Below are 19,566 nucleotides of genomic sequence, written 5' to 3'. Positions count from 1 at the left end.
CGTGATGGCCATTCATTCCTTTTCTTCGAGCAACTGTATTCATTGTATATGGATAGAGAGCACACCACCTTCTTGTTTTGAGTCCTAAACTCTGAGGCAGTGATGGGCAACTATTCCAAAAAGAGGGAGTACTTGGTAGGGCGGCACGGTGGCGTTGTGGTTAGCGCTGCTGCCTCACAGCGTCAGGGTCCTAGGTTCGAATCCGGCCTAGGGTACTGTCTGTGTGGAGTTTGCATGTTCTCCCTGTGTTCGCGTGGGTTTTCGACGGGTACTCCGGTTTCCTCCCACAGTCCAAAGACATGCTGTCTAGGTTGATTGGTCACTCTAAATTGCCCTGTGTGTGAGTGAGTGTGTGTGTGGCGCCCTGCGATGGACTGGCGTCCTGTCCAGGGTGTAGTCTCGCCTTGCGCCCTGTGTATGCCGGGTTAGACACCGGCTCACTGCGACCCTGTAAAGGAGTAAGCGGTTAATGATAATGGATGGATGGGAGTACTTGGTTCACATGTTATACTAGGATACTTTGCTCTCAATGGCTGCTAATCGTGCTCAACTTGTGTTGCTGGAACACATTACATCGTAAGATTGTGTTTGAAAATGTCAACAATTATAGGCATGCTTGCCTTGTTGCAAACCATTATACTTCAGTATCAGTTTATTGTCAGAGGTATTAAAACATCAATGACTAGTTCGATTTGAATGACTTGCAGTCCATTAAAAGATCATAATCAAATCATTTGCTAATAAGTCAATATTTCAAAATGACCGAATAACACAAATAAATTGAAAGTACAGTTACTGTAAAGCCCTGTTATAAAAGTACTGTAAAAATAGTTTTACAGGTTGCACCGGCATAAAAGTCGCTCCCCCCTTTTTGAGACTTCAAGTTTAGGAAAACACAGTTTTTGTGTTAAAATATCTTTTTTACAATAGATTTTTTTTCCAACATGCTCAACACCGATAAATAAAGAAAGATACACAGGTTTAGTTTCGAAATAACCCTTGTTTGCAACATTTTATTCAATTAATAATTTTACGGTGTTTTTCATTTTTAGTTAAACTGCTAGAAACAGTTTTTCTAAATTTCTAAATAATTGGTTCCAGTAAATTTAAATGCACTGCCAAAATACAAATATAGATATTGTAGCGATCCGTGCATTTGTGTTTGTGTTCTATATTCCCTGTCTGTTTGCATGCTATGTATGTTATTCCCTCCCTGCTGTTTTCCACCATTTCTTGTTTACCTTGTGTGTGTGTGTTCCCGTACCAGACAATAGTTCCAGCTGCATTGGCTTATACAAATTTCTTGTATTAATTCAAATTTAAAAGAAAAGTATTAAACAGTGCTGACTGCATCAACTACAAATGCAATAAATAAATAAATAAACAGTGCACCATCTATTAACCAGTAAACAAAACATCTTCATGTTGCATATGGTGCAGTACAATTGTATTACATTTCCAGCTGTAAAAATACATAAATGTTGTTTTGTTAATGAGAACCATACACATACTTTACAAGTGTACTACTGCATTGACATGTAGAACAAGTTACAGTATGTTATGTATTAAAGTCATTCAAAGTACTCCACTCAAACAGTGTTTTCTACAAATCGGGCCATAAACACGTTTCTGCTGTGTCAGCTCGTTTTTCTTTCGCCATAGTTAATTTTGTCTTTGTTTCATCTCGTCACATACTGTTTTTTCAGTACTGCGATACATTTCGGCAAATTCAACAACGAGCAATTTCAAACCTGTTGTGTAGCATTTTAGTATTACACGTGTGTCCTACTTCATCCAGTGTAACCGAGCCTTTGGCTCTTGGGTTTGTTGTGCACGAGTTATTTGACCCAACACAGGGATTTTTCAGCGCGTACTTGCGCACTTTTATTCACAAAATAAAATAAACAAACAAAACAAAACAAAAACCTAACTCCACCCGAGAGTGCTAATCTAAACTTTTTTTTTCTTTTTTTCTGATTAACACTAACACTACTTGACGGCTAAGCCATTTCCCAGTCGCATACAATCCAATGCAGGTCTCCACAGTACCTGTGATTCTTACCAGACAGGTCTCCTCACCAGTGCTGCCAGATCTGAAAAATGAAAATATCGTACCGGAGCCTCAAAATTATAGTATTTCACAAAGAATTAAAGACCACGTGAATGTAAACGTGTTTTCGTCCATAATATATGATCATATTGCTGTAATTAGATGTTAACATTGAGTTTATGTATGATAAACTAATATTGTGCACAGTAATGCATGTAAGCATATTTGTAAAAAGCCTAAATGTAGTTAGCTAAAATGATTGTGGAGTGGTCTAAATGAAGTATTTTGAGATCTATATGATATAGGCTATACATAATAGCAAAGAAAATTATACTAAATGGGAGTCAACATGATTGCAGCAATAGTATACGTTTGGGAGACAATACAAGAAAGATCTGAGCCAGAGAGAATTGTACTGCCTCTCTTTCTTGCTCCCAGACAGAATATCTCTCTGTAAACTAAAACTAAAACATTATTGAATATTTTTAAATGCGAGTACTCTATGGACCTTCCTGAATTATCGTACATTTTGGCAACTTTCACAGTTATCTATCGTACATCGTACAATGGTCCAAGTTATCGTATAAAAACGATAATTATCATACGTCTGGCAACACTGCTCCTCACGGCTGTACGCATCCTTTCCCACAGCAGCCCTCAGTATGGGGTTTCCCCTGCCTTTATGCAGGGTGTCATTAAAACAAATTGGAGCCAGGGGCTTTGCCTGACTCCTCCCCCTATTCTGCCACACCAGTCTCAAAAAGCATTGCAGTTACAACAAACTCAAATTGATAAATGGATCCCAGGGACGCACCGGCGTATTAGTCACTCCCCCCTTTTAAGGGCCTGTCACAAAGACGGCCGGAGTGGGTGGTGTCAGACCAGAGCCAGGAAGTAACACACAGAGACTTGGAGTTTTGGTTAAACAGAACAGAACAGAAAATAAAAGGTTTTAAACACAAAAACAGGACACGGCACTGGAGCCAAAATAAACAGGTAAACAAAACGAACTAACACACAAAACAAGCAGACGAACGTTTAACAAGTACCGTGCTGGCTCTTCCAGCACACTGTAGCAATTGTTATTTTCCTTCCTCTCTCTCCCGTTCTCCACTCTCGAACACCCAACCCCGACTGAATGAGACGTGCATCTATTTATGCAGTTGTACCGAGACTCGACTGCTAATCAATCATTCAATTGGAGTCGCGGTACAACTGCACGTGAATCAATAAAGTGCAATTCCCCGTGCTCACATATTACATTTTACTTGCACGTGAAGTGCTGTGCCATCCTCGTGCCTAAATACAAATATACATTTTAAACACTCATGTTACACAGACCCGTTTATATCCCGTGTACCAATGACTATACACCAACATTTAACACACCACACGCAACATATAACAGAAAATACACACAGGGGCGGGCACTTCGTCACATATACCCCCCCCCTGTGCAAAGCACACATGGCCTCAACGGCCACCTCCCCCCTTAAAAACCCAGCAGTCCAGGACAAAGTCTCGGGCTGGGAAGGGAGGCTTCAGTGGGCCCATGGCTGGCAATGCTGTCAGCACCCCTGCCCGTAGTGGCACGGCTGACAGCATGCTGGTCCACTCCTGCAGCGAAATTGCTGCGGGGGATGCTGGTCTCCTGACCTCTCCCCCTTTCTTCGTAGCCGGTAGCTCCCCTTGGTGGGGCTCCGACCACAGTACTTCCGGCAGCGAAGAAGCTGCAGTGGGAGCAGGTCTCCGGACCTCCCCCACGATCTCTGGCAGCGAAACTGCTGCAGTGGGAGCAGGTCTCCTGACCTCCCTCACGATCTCCGGCAGCAAAACTGCTGCAGTGGGAGCAGGTTTCCCCCCCAACCCGTTTATATCCCGTGTACCAATGACTATACACCAACATTTAACACACCACACGCAACATATAACAGAAAATACACACAGGGGCGGGCACTTCGTCACAGGGCCCCACAAAAATCCCTAGAAAATCGACTTATACAACGGTTTATACGGTAGTTGAGGGACTGGAGTTAATCATTAAGATTTATTTTCTTGCTTGCATTAATGATTCCTCACTGTTCTGACACGTTTAGGTAACACTGATGAATATATACTGTATGTGTTCATTTACGTTATCTTGTATCAATTTTACTATCACAATCTACCATATCATGATGTTGTTTAGCTTACGAACACAAGAACAAGGAAAAATGTAGGAACGAGAGGAGGCCATTCGGCCCATCTAACCTCGTCCGCTTCCTAGTAGTTTTTTGTTCTCAAAACTTTGTCAAGTTGGGTCTTAAAGTATCCAAGCGATTCTGCCTCAGCAACATGACTAGCTAGCACAATCCATACCCTCCCCACTCTGTGTGTCTCCTTCACTCTGTCCTGTATTGCTGCTCACTGTAACACAGTCGCACATACAGTAGGCTGCAATCAAATGCACAAACTCACACACTCTCCAACATCTCATTCAGGTTGATTAAACCAGCAAACACAACAGACACAATAGCTTCAGAGAACATGCCCCAGCCCAGGTTTCACAGGTTTCTGAACTTTGTATCGCTTCATATTGCCTTTCAAGCTTTTAAACTGAACATTTAAACACACTGACATGTGCATGGACCACTTCCATACTTTTACAAGTTACCATTGCAAAGTGTCATAAAGCACAGTGAAAGTAAGCATTGTAAAGCCCAGTGATATTTTAAAAGACATGTCAAACCCTGGTAAACTATAGTAATTGCACATATAACCATGGTAAGTCTGCAAAATGAGTGTGCAAATTCAGAGTGGTAAACTTTTATAAAGGTAGAATCACATAGTTATGTTTTTTACTTTTTTTTTTACATGTTAGTAGGTCGTTTGATTTGTTTCACGAGGCAGCGATGAGCTTCCCTAGTTCTAAAGGTGTTTTTCTCTTTGTAGCTCCAGGGAGCTGTTGTCATAGCTGGAATTCTCCAAATTTTGCTAGGCCTGTCTGGTGTGTGTGGTGTACTGTCTCTGCACTGCGGGCCTCTGGTGATTGCACCAACTCTCTTCATCATTGGCTTCTCCATATTCAAGGAGGCAGCTCTCTTCTGCTCTGCAAACTGGGGTATCGCAGCACTGTGAGTATCCTTACATTGCCATATGAACTCTATCCTGTGGTTTAATCACATAACTACCCTTACATTGCAATATGAACTCTGTCCTGGTGTTTAATCACATAACTACCCTTACATTGCAATATGAACTCTATCCTGGGGTTTAATCACATAACTACCCTTACATTGCAATATGAACTCTATCCTGGGGTTTAATCACATAACTACCCTTACATTGCAATATGAACTCTATCCTGGGGTTTAATCACATAACTACCCTTACATTGCCAGATGAACTCTATCCTGGGGTTTAATCACATAACTACCCTTACATTGCCAGATGAACTCTATCCTGGGGTTTAATCACATAACTACCCTTACATTGCCAGATGAACTCTATCCTGGGGTTTAAGCACATAACTACCCTTACGTTGCAATATGAACTCTATCTCAGGGTTTTCAGAAGCTATGGATTAGTTCTGGCATCTAATTGGCTAGAATAATAAAGCTATACCTTGAGAAGCACCTGGTTGCATTTCATCAATCTGCATTCATGTTTGTTACAGTATGCTGTGTCAACATATTGTTAAAAGTAGCTCCTAAAGAAGAACATACACTGCTGTGCAAAAGTCTTAGACAGGTTGCATTTTTCTACTCTGATGCATTATGACCATCAACAATTTACTCAAAGCCTCCACTAGTGTTTTCTTCTATTATAACAACCTTAACTTGCATAAAGAAGGAAACACATTGAGTGAAATAGCTCACATCACTCGGTTTTCAAGGTGTGGTATCCGAAGCATAATCAACAAGTACACTGAAACATCATCTGTAATTGACAAACCCAGGACTGGAAGACCTAAAAAGCTGTCTAACAAGGATGAGCAATACTTGAAGATAATATCCTTAAGGAATAGAAAGAAGACAAGCGTTGAATTGACAACAGAACTGGCAGAGGGCACAGGTGTCGTTGTCCATCCATCAACAGTCCAAAGCACCTTTGACCATTGTTCCATAGTCCAATTTCTGTGTTCTTGTGCATACTTTAGTCTTTTAGTCTTGTTCCCCTTTCTTAACAGAGGTATTCTTGCTCATCCTTGTTAGACAGCTTTTTAGGTCTTCCAGTCCTGGGTTTGTCAATTACAGATGATGTTTCTCTGTACTTGTTGATTATGCTTCGGATACCACACCTTGAAAATCACGTGATGCGAGCGATTTCACTCAATGTTTTTCCTTCTTTATGCAAGTAAAGGTTGTTAAATAGTATAAAACACTAGTGGAGGCTTTGAGTAAATTGTTGATGCTCATAATGCATCAGAGTAGAAAAATGCAACCTGTCTAAGACTTTTGCACAGCAGTGTATATGTTAATTTGTATCAAAGTTTAAAGGTGAACCAGTGAGGTTAGCCCTCTGAATAAAAATACAACTTAAGGGGGCTCCCGAGTGGCGCATCCGGCAAATGCGCTCCGCGTGGAGTGCAGGATGCTCCCTATGGCCTGGAGGTCGCTGGTTTGAGTCCAGGCTATTCCACTGCTGACCGTGGATGAGAGCTCCCAAGGGACGGACCACAATTGGCTGAGCGTCGTCCGGTTGGGGAGGGCTTAGGTCGGCCAGGGTGTCCTCGGTTCACCATGCACCAACGACCCCTGTGGACTGGCCGGGCGCCTGCGGGCTTGCCTGTAATCTGCCAAGAGCTGCATTGTCCGACACTGTGGCTCTGAGGTGGCTGCATGGTGGGCCTGCAGAGTGAAAAGAAGCGGTCAGCTGATGGCACACGCTTCGGAGGACAGCGTGTGTTCGTCTGCGCCGCACCCGAATCAGCACGGGGGTGGTAGCGGTGAGCTGAGCCTAAAATAATTGGCTTTCAAATTGGGGAGAAAAACAGGGTAAAAATCAATTGGCGACTATTAAATAAAAAAATAATAAATAATCTCATTTCAGGTTCTTTGACAGCATAGTAAGGTTCTGACAACTGATAGGATGAGCTATGATGAGCTGACTGTATCTTGTGAATCTCTTCTCTGATTTGATGAAACTTTGCTTGGACACTATTTGTCACGGCAACCTGCATTTTATGAGTCACCTGCTCTTCATAAAAAAGTGTCATTTTTTTCATATTATGTATGTATCAGGTATTGTAAAAATAATAATATATAATATTACTGATGGTGTTTCTATATATATATATATATATATATATATATATATATATATATATATATATATATATATATATATATATATAAAATTAATTAATTTTGTGGTTATTTGATAATACACTTGCAGATTATTTCAGTTTGGTTCATAAGCGTGAATTAACAGTGAGAACAGTGAATTAGGAGTCTTATATCTGGAGTCTGAAGCTGCTTTCTTTACCCTGCTATGACTCCCTTTGTCCATGCTTCTCTAGTGTGGTGCTGCTGATAATCCTCCTGTCCCAGCACCTCCACTCCTGCTATTTTCCTTTCTGGAGACCCAAGAGAGCCGAGGGCTCCTCCAGATCTGTCCAATACACACTCTGCAGAATGCTCTCGGTAGGAGTATTTATTTTTTATTTTTTACATAAGGGTCATTCCACGCCAACTCAACCAGAAAAGGGGCATTTTGTTCAGCCAGCTACTGTAATGTAAAAATTAATCATTAATAATGAAACAGTTTAAGATAATGTGATGTATTTGCCTTTTATGTTTTATGCAGTTCTGTGCATGGGTAACATTTTGATTTCATTTTGCTGTTGGGTAGTTAATGGGGAATTTTACATACAGGATTTAAATGTACTGTATTACAGTCCACGTGTCGTATTTTTTGGCAAGTGATATCTTCAGAATCATATCCTTCTGAATTAAAATACTTCTTTTGTTGAAAATATAGTAGCCTACTGTACCAACAAAACCAACTACAGTACATCTAAATGGAAGCCTTCTTATTTTAAAACACAGTCCTTTCAGCTATGTATTTTTGACATTGTATCTTTTTTGTGTTTCCTGAAAAACGTACAAGGGTAGGAACAGGCTAAAATGAAATAATCAGATCTGCGTCACACTCTTTTAACCGTCACTGAAGTCAAAATTTTATAGTGTTGGATATGTGCTGACTGTATACAGTATTATGGTCCTGACGAGATACATGGGATATTGTATGATAATATCTAATAATCATTAATGATGGACTATTTGGTTAAAAGTACAAAATTCAATATAACTGGTGCAGCATATATTCATGCAACCTTTAACCACATTAATAAATCACTCAAGAACCATCTGTACCTACAGGATATAGTGAGTCACAATACAAACAATACAAGCCTCTATAACTATGCAATATATCATGGAAAGAAAGTATCACGAATCATCAATACACAATTAATCTTTACATGCCCATTAAATGGGTGATTATTTATTTTCTACTTGGTATCAATGTGCTTCTCTACATTTTCTGCAGGTCCTTATTTAATTTAATGTGCATTTCAGTAAGTAGTAAAACATGAAATTCATTCCTGCTCTGTTCTGAGTCGTGTTTGTGTCTTGTTTCTTTCCCAAAGATCTTGCTGCCTGTTGTGTGTGTTTGGATCGTGTGCACCTCACTGGAAGCCGCTCACATTTTCGCTCAACAGCATGTTGAAGAGCTGGCCTTCTCCAGGGACAGGAATACCAGCAACCTCGTTCCCTGGCTCCGGATCCCTTTTCCAGGTATGGCAAGCTGTGTGACAGGGAGACCAATGGTCTGGCAGGCAAGTTGCACACCATGAAAAACAAAAAGGTACTGACCCATTAGCAGGGTCGAAAGTGTTGCAACCGTCACCCCAGCTAAAGCTGTCTCAGTGCCTGGCCAGAGCACACAGGCACCTGCTGTTCTTGAGTCCTGCACTGAACATATAGGTGGCCAGGTTAAAATGGCAAGCAATTATCCAATTGAACCTGGCCGCAGTCTCACATGGCTTTTCAGCTCCCCTCCAACCCAGTCAAGCCACTCTCTCATGGCTGGCTAGTCTGCCTTCCCCGCTTACCCAGTTGTCATGAAACATGGCATTAACATTATTTAGCATACAGTAGTGTCAGACTCCGGGTATATCTAGAGGTCTGTTTGTATGCCACACTATTTGCTGCATATATATATATATATATATATATATATATATATATATATATATATATATATATATATATATATATATATCTGGAGAACAGCTTATCAAATTATGATTAAACATGTAGAATGTTTTCTGATTCTTATTTTATAGTACTCTGTACATACTGTTGAAATATATGTATGGGTCATCAGCATCAACTGCTATACTATTATTGAAACACTGAGTAAATTCTGAAAAACTACCAGCTAGTTTAACAGACCCTAATTAGCACTAAACTTGGCTTATCCAATGTTACTCTAGGTAAGGTAGTGCGAGAGCAGTACTAACCGGGATCTGTGAAACCAGCAGTTCAATGTGAATGGACCCAAAAGCTTATAGTACTGTACAGTGATTCTGAAATTAAAACACAGTACATCTTTATAAACAGCAGAGGGCAGCATAACGGCACTATATTTGGTCTAGCTCAAGTTGAATGTTATATTTGCATATTGCAGTAGTTGTAAATCAAGCGTGATAAATCAGTCAAGTACAGATAAGGATTTGTCAAGTACATCTTATCCTGTGTACAGATGTCATCCTGTGCCTGCAGTATTACATACAGCACAATTCTATAATTAAAGTAATTGTAGATAACAGAATAATTCTGCACATCTTACCTGTTTTGCACTTTTTTAGTTACATTTATGAGCAGATGTGCAGTTTTGAAAGAAACCCATGTTATATAACACACGTATTTTCATTTTGAAACATGATGTATGGTACTATTTCAGGTTACAGAAAGCTCTCAGTTTCTATGCCTTCTTCTTGAGTTGTCTATTTGCACTTCCTGGGTCACCTCAACTGTGTCTTCTGGGTCAAAGCATGTCACCGGCTGAAAGCAATATGTTTGTGTGTTGAGTGTCTCTTATTATAATTTCATAATTACAATATAATTTCAGACAGAACCTGTGCAAAGTGCACAAGATGACAGCTCTTATAACGATGAGACACCTCGCACACAACGCATTATTAACATATATTATAGTGAGCTTGAAATGCTGTATGGAAAGCTGCTGGTGTTAAGCTGGCTCTGCCTGTGTTTTAGGTGAATGGGGCCTGCCTCTGCTGACTGTCCGCTCGCTGGCTGCAGGGGTTGCAGCAGCTCTCTCCGCTGGGATGTGCTCGCAGGAATGCTACATGGCGACAGCGAGGCTGCTGGAGGCCCCGCCCCCTCCACCACAGGCCTATAACCGCGGCCTCTGCATGGAGGGCCTGGGCAGCACCATCGCGGGAATGCTGGGCAGTGTTACCGGGGTAACCACCAGCGTGGCCAACGCCTGCGCCCATGGGCTAAATCAGGTGGGACACTTTGAATCGTGGGCAGACACTTTGGACACAGTGGATACGTTAAGTAACTGAGCGGCTCAGAGCGGGAATTTTTCTGCTCACTCAGATCACTGATGAAACCTGCTCTGTAACGCTCCGAGCAGCGCAGGGGAAGCGGAACTGAGCATGCCGTTAAGTGGGTTCTTTCACTGAGCTTCTCTGAGCCGCTCACTTACTCAACACACCGACTGTTATGATATGGTTGAAGGCAATAAACGAAACATTCGTCTGCTTGACTTCATTTTGCGTGTCATATTTTTTTGTGTCAGTCACGGGGCATATCATTTGCATACATTAGCATTAAGTACAGTGAAGTACAGGTCGCTGCTGGAGCGCCGTATGATACCAAGGCACAGCAGAGGCGCTCGGAGCGGCATTGGAAGTCGTGCTAGCATCAAAAGAGCGTCAAGGCGTACTTAATTGTTTCAGACACCGCTCTACTCATGTACTTAATGAGGACATATTTTGTGCATATTGTGCATATTTCGTGCTTGAATTCAGATCGGCGTGCTGCTGGAGCAACAGTTTGAAACGGGGTTAAATAATGTTAAATGGTTAAATAAGAACATTTACGCCCGGATACCCACAGAGAAATAGTAACAGTTTATTTTAGACGCTGTCCTGTACGCCACATGAGTTTTGTTTAAATAATAGGCATTATACAAATATAAAGATACAATTTTGCATGTGACTGACATTTAATGTGAGATTTATAGTATTCATATATAAGATACCTCTGTGTCAAAATATTGTAGCATGCACGGGGGTAGGGTTCAGGGCTGGTAGGTGACGCAATCAAATATGAAGATATAAGCCCGATACCAGCTCCTGCAAGAGAGCCGTTTCTTTTGTACAGCGGTATCAGCACTATGCTTTTAGAGCAGGAGGGCCCGGGTTCACATCCCACCTCCGCCTGTGAGAAGCCCCTGCCTGTGGAAACCGCGGTTCGTCACAATATATTTAAAGATATGTGTGAATAATGTAGGAATAGATCTGAGATATCTCTACACAATCACTTTGCCTGCCCATAGGAACCCTGTTTCCGGCTTGAAGAGTTGTTTGGATTGATCATTGTTGGCTCAGTAGCTGTGAAGCTGTACTCTATTAGAGAATGCCAGTTGTACACCACGTGGTTGTTATTCTGTAGCCTGCACTGTATCCCTTCCTCTCCCTCTCCAGTGTGGCTCAAGACAAAGCATCCAGGTGTCGGCTGTGCTGTGTTTACTGCTGGGAGCGTCACCTAAACTGACACAACTACTGGCCACCATTCCACTGGCTGTCCACGGTAAGGGAAAGCTCCAATGAGGTTTAATAGCTACGATCATTTGGCTATCGAGAGCAGTTTAGACATAGTTCCATCAAGAGCAGTTTGTAAAAACTCACAGATCCACCTAACAAAATACCCTTTAATGAGGGATCCCTGGTAGTGTTTGACTTTTCTTTCTACACAGCTGAAGGGCTTCTGTCTGAAATATCCTGAAATATATATATATATCTTTTATATAATTTAAACCTTTTGTGTACACCCCCTCCCCCCCCCCCCACGTTGATTTTTTTCATTTTTATACACTGCAGTTTTACCTCCTTTTCAAACATGCCCTTGAAAATAATAATAGTTAAGAAAAAAAGTCAAAAGATTTTAATAATCATGAAAGTGGTAAGGCTATTTATTCCAGGTAACACAATAACTTTACAGTCGTCCTTATCACGCCTTTTAATAATTAAAGAAAGCAATTTACTTAAAGTTTCCTTATTCCCCTAAAAAAACATACCTGCAGTTCGGTTTTGATTTCTGTTTCTTGATGTTCACCAGCTGCCTTCTCTTTCAGGAGGAATTCTAAGTGTCACCTACACTGTTGCTATAGCAACCGGCATCACTTACTTCCAGAACACAGACATGGACTCTGGCCGGAACATCTTCAACATCGGGTTCACTGTGTTCATGGGTCTGTTGGTTCCACAATGGGTGAGCAAGAACCCGGGCTGCATCGTGACAGGTTAGTGCCCTAGCCTTTCATCTAGGAGCCTGGCTTCAAGTCTGGCTTAGGTAATACAATTACTTTGAGGTGGCCTTCACTTATTTCTATGCAATAGTACATATCTTTGGTCATTTTTTTCAGTTGAAGATTTTTTAATTGTTTTGTAGAATTGTATAGTTCATTTTAGAAAAGGCAGACGTTTCTGAATTCTGCAGTATGCAGTATTTCAAAACACTAAAATATATATTTCAATATATTGTATTCCTTTTAATAACATTATGTAGTGCAATGTATCCCATTATATATTCATATATATTTCAGCATCCTTTGAAAATATATTATAATATATTCCTTCAAGAATTCAAAATATATTTAATATATTGCAGTAAAATATATTTAATCAAAATATATTGCAAGATATTTAAATCACTGTACAACATATTACATTGATGCATATGTTTTTTTATATATATATATTGCACTGTTGTAACAGTAACTATGTTATATTGCAATATAACATGTTTTAATATATATTTTAACAATCCTTTTGTTAAAGTCTAAAATAACTTAAATAAAGTAGTCGAAACAGGTGGATTCCCTGGTACTGTAAAATGGTCTAAAAAATCCAGCTGCAGCTTATAACTCAAAAGTCTATGAATAGGCACAGTCATGTCAGTTGCAATTGGTGTCAGGGTGTAATGAACACTTCCCTATAACTAGGGCTTCTGTTTTTCAGGTTTTATTAATTGTATTTTTCCATGCTTATTTTTAGCTATTTTCGAGTTTTATGTAAATCGTTTTTTTCGGGGCTTTCATTTTTTATATACTGTATGAAATTAGTGTTTTAGGTTACTTTCCAAAATGCTTGAGCGTTTTCTTTCTGTCAAAATATGTATAGTAGTAACTTGACAGTACTTGCACACTTAAGTTGTACCTTCTTTTCATTGCTGTCACAAATCTGTTTTAAATCCTCCTTATCTTACCTGTAATACAGCTTGAAATCCCGCTAACAAGCTTCCATTCTGATTGTAATCTCGTTTTAAATCTCGCAAGCGGAGTCTCCAATAGAAATGTAGGAATGTGCTGTCATTCAGTAGTTGGGGCGGGTTTAAAGTATTGAGAACGAATCAATGATAGATGCAAGTCAAGAAGGCGGGACATTGCCTAGCAGCACTGGGAACTGTATTTATTATTATTTTTGAAGTAGGTTTTATTTTTTAATGGGAATAGAGTAAAGTCAACGTGAATTGATTAACCATTTCCACAGTTTTTCTGGTGTTTTCTGGTATTTATTGGCTATCCATTGATTTCATTTTTTTGTATCGGGGGTGTTTTTTCAGGTTTTATCAGTTAAAACCAAAAATCAGAAGCCCTAACTGTAACCCACTATCCCTTCTCCTAACCTTTTCTTTAATGTCCTTCTGACTATAGTCCAATATGAATCAAGTGCATTGACTCCACAGTCTCTTTCCACAGGTGTACAGAGCATTGATGTTCTATTGCTGTCTCTCCTCACCATTCCTGTGTTTCTGGGTGGAGTTCTAGCCTTTCTCTTAGACAACACTGTCTCAGGTAAAGGCACAGCTATATATTTTAAGTAACAAACTTATAAACGGCTTATTCATACATGTGCCTATGCAGATTATCTGTGGTCAGGTGACGCATGTTCTTCCAGTTCACCACAAGCCCTCAAAATCAGTGGCTTCTTTTAGAAGCATATGAAATGGTCCTTCACGGTTTATTTTGAACACTGTGGTTAAAAGGGCAAGTAAGCCTAAGTGTCGGGACTGAACAGCCTTTTGAATTTCCATTTGGATTTCATGTGTTGCTGTCATGGCCCTGTTTATGTTACAATCTTGCTGATTAGCCCCCTATCCAGGTCATATATGTCCAGCAGCAGTGTGGAGTAGTGGTTAGGGCTCTGGACTCTTGACCAGAGGGTTGTGGGTTCAATCCCAGGTGGGGGACACTGCTGCTGTACCCTTGAGCAAGGTACTTTACTTACATTGCTCCAGTAAAAACCCAGCTATATAAATGGATAATTCTATGTAAAAAATAATGTGATATCTGTATAATGTCTGTACCTGTCTTTTCTGCCAAACGGGTGCAGTCCAGACAAGTACCATGTAGTTGCCAAGTTGCCAATAGTCTGGACATCCATTTAACTGGAAAACAACAAGGCAGCGCACATGTCGTCGCAAAAATGGTAAAAATAAGAAAGGGAAAATACATTCTTAGCCACCCAAGTTGAGGTTTTGCACGATTATATTTTAGCACATAAAACTGTTTTTTTCGGCAAAAGTTCTGGAGATAAATTTAAAATAGGATATAACCGAAAAAATAAACGCAACCTCTTCCATAAAAAGGTCAAATTGTATGCAAAAAAATAATGTGTAAAAAAAAAATAATGTAATTGCATGTAAAAAATAATGTGATAATTGTAAGTCGCCCTGGATAAGGGCATCTGCTAAGAAATAAATAATAATAATAATAATAATAATAATTATAAAGAGCAGGATTCCCAGCACTGATCCCTGTGGAACACCACTGGAACTGTCTCCCCTTACAAGTAATCTATGATCCTGTGCTACTTGGATTCATTGATTGTCACTGATGTCACCATGGAAATAAAATGCTATGTTGTGTTATGCATGTTCATACACTGGAACCTGGTGGTGGTGCCTCCAGCTGACCCTTGTCTCTGCCGCCCCCAGGGACTGCACAAGAGCGAGGTCTTCCTGCTGATGTGTCTGGGAGCAGAGCCTCAGCAGTGCCGGGATACTCCGAGCAGCGAGCTCTCGTCTATGGCTTGCCCTCCGGTGTTAGGAAGCTCCTGGCCCATCGCCGCCTTGCAACCTTCCCTTTCTGCACAATAAGTCCACCAGAGGAAGTGTCAACTCTGGAAGAAGTGACATCGGCAGAAGAAAGGGCAGATTTGCTCCTCTCCTGCGGGTCTGAGGGAGAGGCAACTCTAAACTGGCACAAGGAAAAGGTTCCCAATTCTGAATGATAAGACTGGAAAGATGCCAGACACTTCTTGGCACATATTGTCCCCTTACCTGTCATTTGAGGGGTCCAGCATTGACTGTTCTTTTAATGTATATAACTGTTTGTTTCTACCTCTTGAAGGGATACTGTCTGAACAGATGGTGAGCAGTAGTGAGGATAGGCAAACCTGACTCCTGTGGTCCAGTTGGGAGTATTTTGAAATCTAGAATCTGCTGTAAAGCTTTCTGCTTCTGAGATTGTCCTGTACTAAGACCTGTCCTGTATATTTAAAGAGTAAATAGCTTCAAGTGTTGCTTTAATTGCTTCTATTTTACCACCCTTACAGGTTTTAAATCATTGTGAGCGACTTGGAGCTGCATTGAAATTGTCGGGAGAATCCAGTGCCTGGACTAATTAAATAATATGACTAGAGCTGCACAGACCTGCATCTTAACCTCAAGAGGCTGATGCCATTCACACACAGGCTCCTTTCAAGCTCAATAATAGTCTATGGGGATTCAAGCGTGAGTTAAAAAATAGACAAAAAAACACCACCAGCCCTGTTTTGCACTGCAGCGTTTTAAACTTTGTGGGTTCGGATCATTCAAGGAATTGATTTCAGAGCCTAACTCCATTCTAATTGCTTTTCTCACTGTATACAACATTGACAAATACAGCAGAGCCTGTCCTATCTGATTGAATTGGTTGCAGAGGTCCATTGGATATGTATAAATGTTGTATTATTATTATTTATTTCTTAGCAGACACCCTTATCCAGGGCGACTTACAATTGTTACAAGATATCACATTATTTTTACATACAATTACCCATTTATGCAGTTGGGTTTTTACTGGAACAATCTAGGTACAGTACCTTGCTCAAGGTTACAGCAGCAGTGTCCCCAACCTGGGATTGAACGACCCTCCGGTCAAGAGTCCAGAGCCCTAACCACTACTCCACACTGCTGCTATATCTCCTAACTGCTGCTATATCTCAGAGGGAGTAGTTCTACTACATTGTAGTTGCTTTATTATCATCGGGGGATTGTAATAATTATATAATTAAACAATGTCAAGTACATCAGTGCATCTAAAAACACCAAAGTACTATTGCATGTATAGTATACAACATTATTGCAAAACAAAGCACTGTAATACAATACATGTATTTGGCAATTTATAAAATATCATTTCAAAAACCAGTTCTTGCCGTGCTGTCTCAGTCTATAACAAAGTAATCTGTGCTGTTAACCCAAGACAGAAACAAGAAAGCGCTCACACAAACACAAACTGGCTTTGGATGTTTGCGAAAAAATCTTGTTTTTAACGATGCAGGAATTATATGAATCCCTTGCTTTCTTGTTTTCTTTTATTTAACAGTTAGACTAGGCAGTTACGTGAATTGACAGCATGTAAAACAGGTGCAAACCATTTTGAAAATGGGTGCTAAACTGTTTTGAAAGTTAAGCACCAGAGAGACTACTGGTTTCAAATGATCAAACCCCGCCCTAATCAAGCCCCCCTCCCAACTTCCCACACGACACGACCCTTCTCTCCTGTGTATGTGGATGAGAGTGAGGGGGTCATGTGAGTAGTCCAGACCCAATGAGAAACTAGCATAATGTATGGTTGCTAATGAATTTAAAAAAATGAATAAATACAATAAAATAAAATAAAATAAAATAATGTCTACTGGCTCCAGAATGTAATGTTGCTGGCACTATATGAGGTACCCTGGCGCTCAAATCTAGCGCCAAATAGGCAGTCTGTTCAGTCCTGGCACTTAGGATTCTCTGGACAAGTTCAAAGCAAGCTCAAAACCAGGCAAAGGCAGAATTAGAGACAAAGGATAAAAACTCACAATCGGCTAAAGAAGCACTGGGAATGCTTGCAAATGCCATCTAGCAATGAGAAGGGGAAATAGAATGAAAACTACCTTTCAAATGAAACCTCCGAAAAACAGTGTAAGTAACATTGCACAAATAGATTGCAAAAGCTATACTGTACTAATAATGTAGAAATACTAATATTTGACTAATACAGTGAATATGTTAAAACCTAATAATCAAGCCTTAGCTGTGCACCCTATGGGACAGATGCAACTTGTATAAGAAGAACTTCAGAAACACTGGGAAGGTTTTTCAGCCCATCAAGGCTCCTCCATTGCTAGCACACATGTTGACCAGCTGTTACAACTTCACCTGGAAACAATATACAAGTCATAGCTTCGATGTGTTCTCTTCTACAACCGAAGTTTGAAATGAGTACAGTACAATTTTGCCTCCAGAAAAGCTGTTAAGGAGTGCTGTTGTGAAAACTCTTGTCTCCAGTTGAAAATACAGATTGCTTACCTGAATTTGAGTCAATTAAGTGGAACATGCACTTATCAGGAGGACAATTAAGCAGCATCTATCTTTGTAAAAAGTAACTTCAAATGACATAATATTGGTTTTTGTCCTTACATTGTTAGGAGATTTGCCATCATAACGAGTATCTTGTAAGTACAATACTGAAATGTATGTATATTTTCTTATACTACATGGACAAAGGCTATAGTTGCATCCTGAGTCATTAGGAAAAAAAGGCATAATACCACAGTAGTGACGTCAAAAAGTGATAATTCCTCTAGAGGAAAATATTCTTGAACTTTGACCCATTCGATTCCTCGAGACCATCACTTTCAATTCAAACACAAAATCTCTCGTGTTCAATCACTCGACAACACCCACAGTACAGAAATGTTCATTAATGATCAACAAAATGAGAATACGTTACAACAATTATATAAAGCTGGTACATTAGTATCTCAGAGAAACTGTAAAGGAACGGGAAATTAAAACAAGGTAAAGGCAATCATCCAAATAAAGCTGAAGCACTAATGGATAACGACATAGAACGTCTATACAGCACTGAAACACTACTTTTAAAAAAACCCAACAGTACTGCTGAACCTCGTCTTCTTTAATATTAGCATCACAAGGGTATCCATGTATTATAAAAAATAATAGATGGTCCTCTTAAGTGAGTTACCAGAAAACAATTCCATCTCGGGTTTCTGTGACAGTTTATAAATTACTCGACCTTCCGTCTCGTAATGTATGACATCACAGAAACCCTAGATGGAATTATTTTCCTGTAACTCACTGAAGCCCATCTATATATATATATATATATATATATATATATATATATATATATATATATATATATATATATATATATATATATATATATATTAATACAGACGTATATATATATATATATATATATATATATATATATATATATATATATATATATATATATATATATATATATATATATATACGTCTGTATTAAAGGGCTTTGACTGAGTTCAGGAGCTGATCTTCAGTTCTAGTTGCCTGTCATAGGCACATGTAATGCAGGCTTGATCAGCTAAAGTGTTTTTATATTAGTAAGCAGCAGCACCATCTAGTGCACAGCTAGTGTATTGCCAGAAAAACAAAAATAAACTTGACCCAAAGTAAAAGATCACTGATGGTGTCGGCTGTTCTGTAAAAGATGTTTTGGCTGATTTCGCCTGTGTTACATCCATGGCAGGAAACTGGAAATAAAGAGCAGGTCCTGAACTCGGGTCAAAACACCTTATCAAAAAATAAAACACGGTATTTGACATAGAACCACTCAGAGTTGTGTTATGTATGGACTGTAAAAACACAGCTAATAAAATGAAACGTGAAGCTACTTACTAACGATAATATCCAGGAGTAGTAGTGCATTCCACTTGCTCCCTATCCTCAATCAAAAAACTCAGGAAAAAAATGACTGATTACAGAAGTATTTAGATCTAGCGCTTCCTAAGACTGTTGGATAAGTCCTACAGTAGACAGTGTTATCCCACTTGTGGTTTATAATTTCTATTCTATTTTATTTCAATTTCACTTTTAGTTTCACTTTTACTATTTATGCTGTCATTTTCATTTTTAGTTTGAATAATGATTTCTATTTCAGTGTCACTTTCA

General features: G+C 39.6%; 1 protein-coding gene across 1 annotated transcript in view; it reads left to right on the top strand.

Annotated features, from left to right (window-relative positions):
• Positions 1-18,707, top strand: part of slc23a3 (solute carrier family 23 member 3) — a 43,808-nt gene extending 25,101 nt beyond the window's left edge. Inside the window, exons 5-12 of the mRNA XM_034007354.3 lie at positions 4,982-5,163; positions 7,551-7,674; positions 8,682-8,829; positions 10,315-10,568; positions 11,775-11,880; positions 12,425-12,592; positions 14,051-14,146; positions 15,289-18,707. Coding sequence (XP_033863245.3) covers positions 4,982-5,163; positions 7,551-7,674; positions 8,682-8,829; positions 10,315-10,568; positions 11,775-11,880; positions 12,425-12,592; positions 14,051-14,146; positions 15,289-15,584 — 1,374 coding nt within the window. The 3' untranslated portion in view covers positions 15,585-18,707. The remainder of the gene's footprint in view (positions 1-4,981; positions 5,164-7,550; positions 7,675-8,681; positions 8,830-10,314; positions 10,569-11,774; positions 11,881-12,424; positions 12,593-14,050; positions 14,147-15,288) is intronic.
• The last annotated feature ends 859 nt before the right edge of the window (positions 18,708-19,566 follow it).

The sequence above is a fragment of the Acipenser ruthenus genome, chromosome 10, assembly GCF_902713425.1.
Source record: "Acipenser ruthenus chromosome 10, fAciRut3.2 maternal haplotype, whole genome shotgun sequence".
Classification (NCBI taxonomy): Eukaryota; Metazoa; Chordata; class Actinopteri; order Acipenseriformes; family Acipenseridae; genus Acipenser; species Acipenser ruthenus.
The sequence above is the reverse complement of the archived record's forward strand: the minus strand, read 5'-3'. Positions and strand labels throughout refer to the sequence as shown.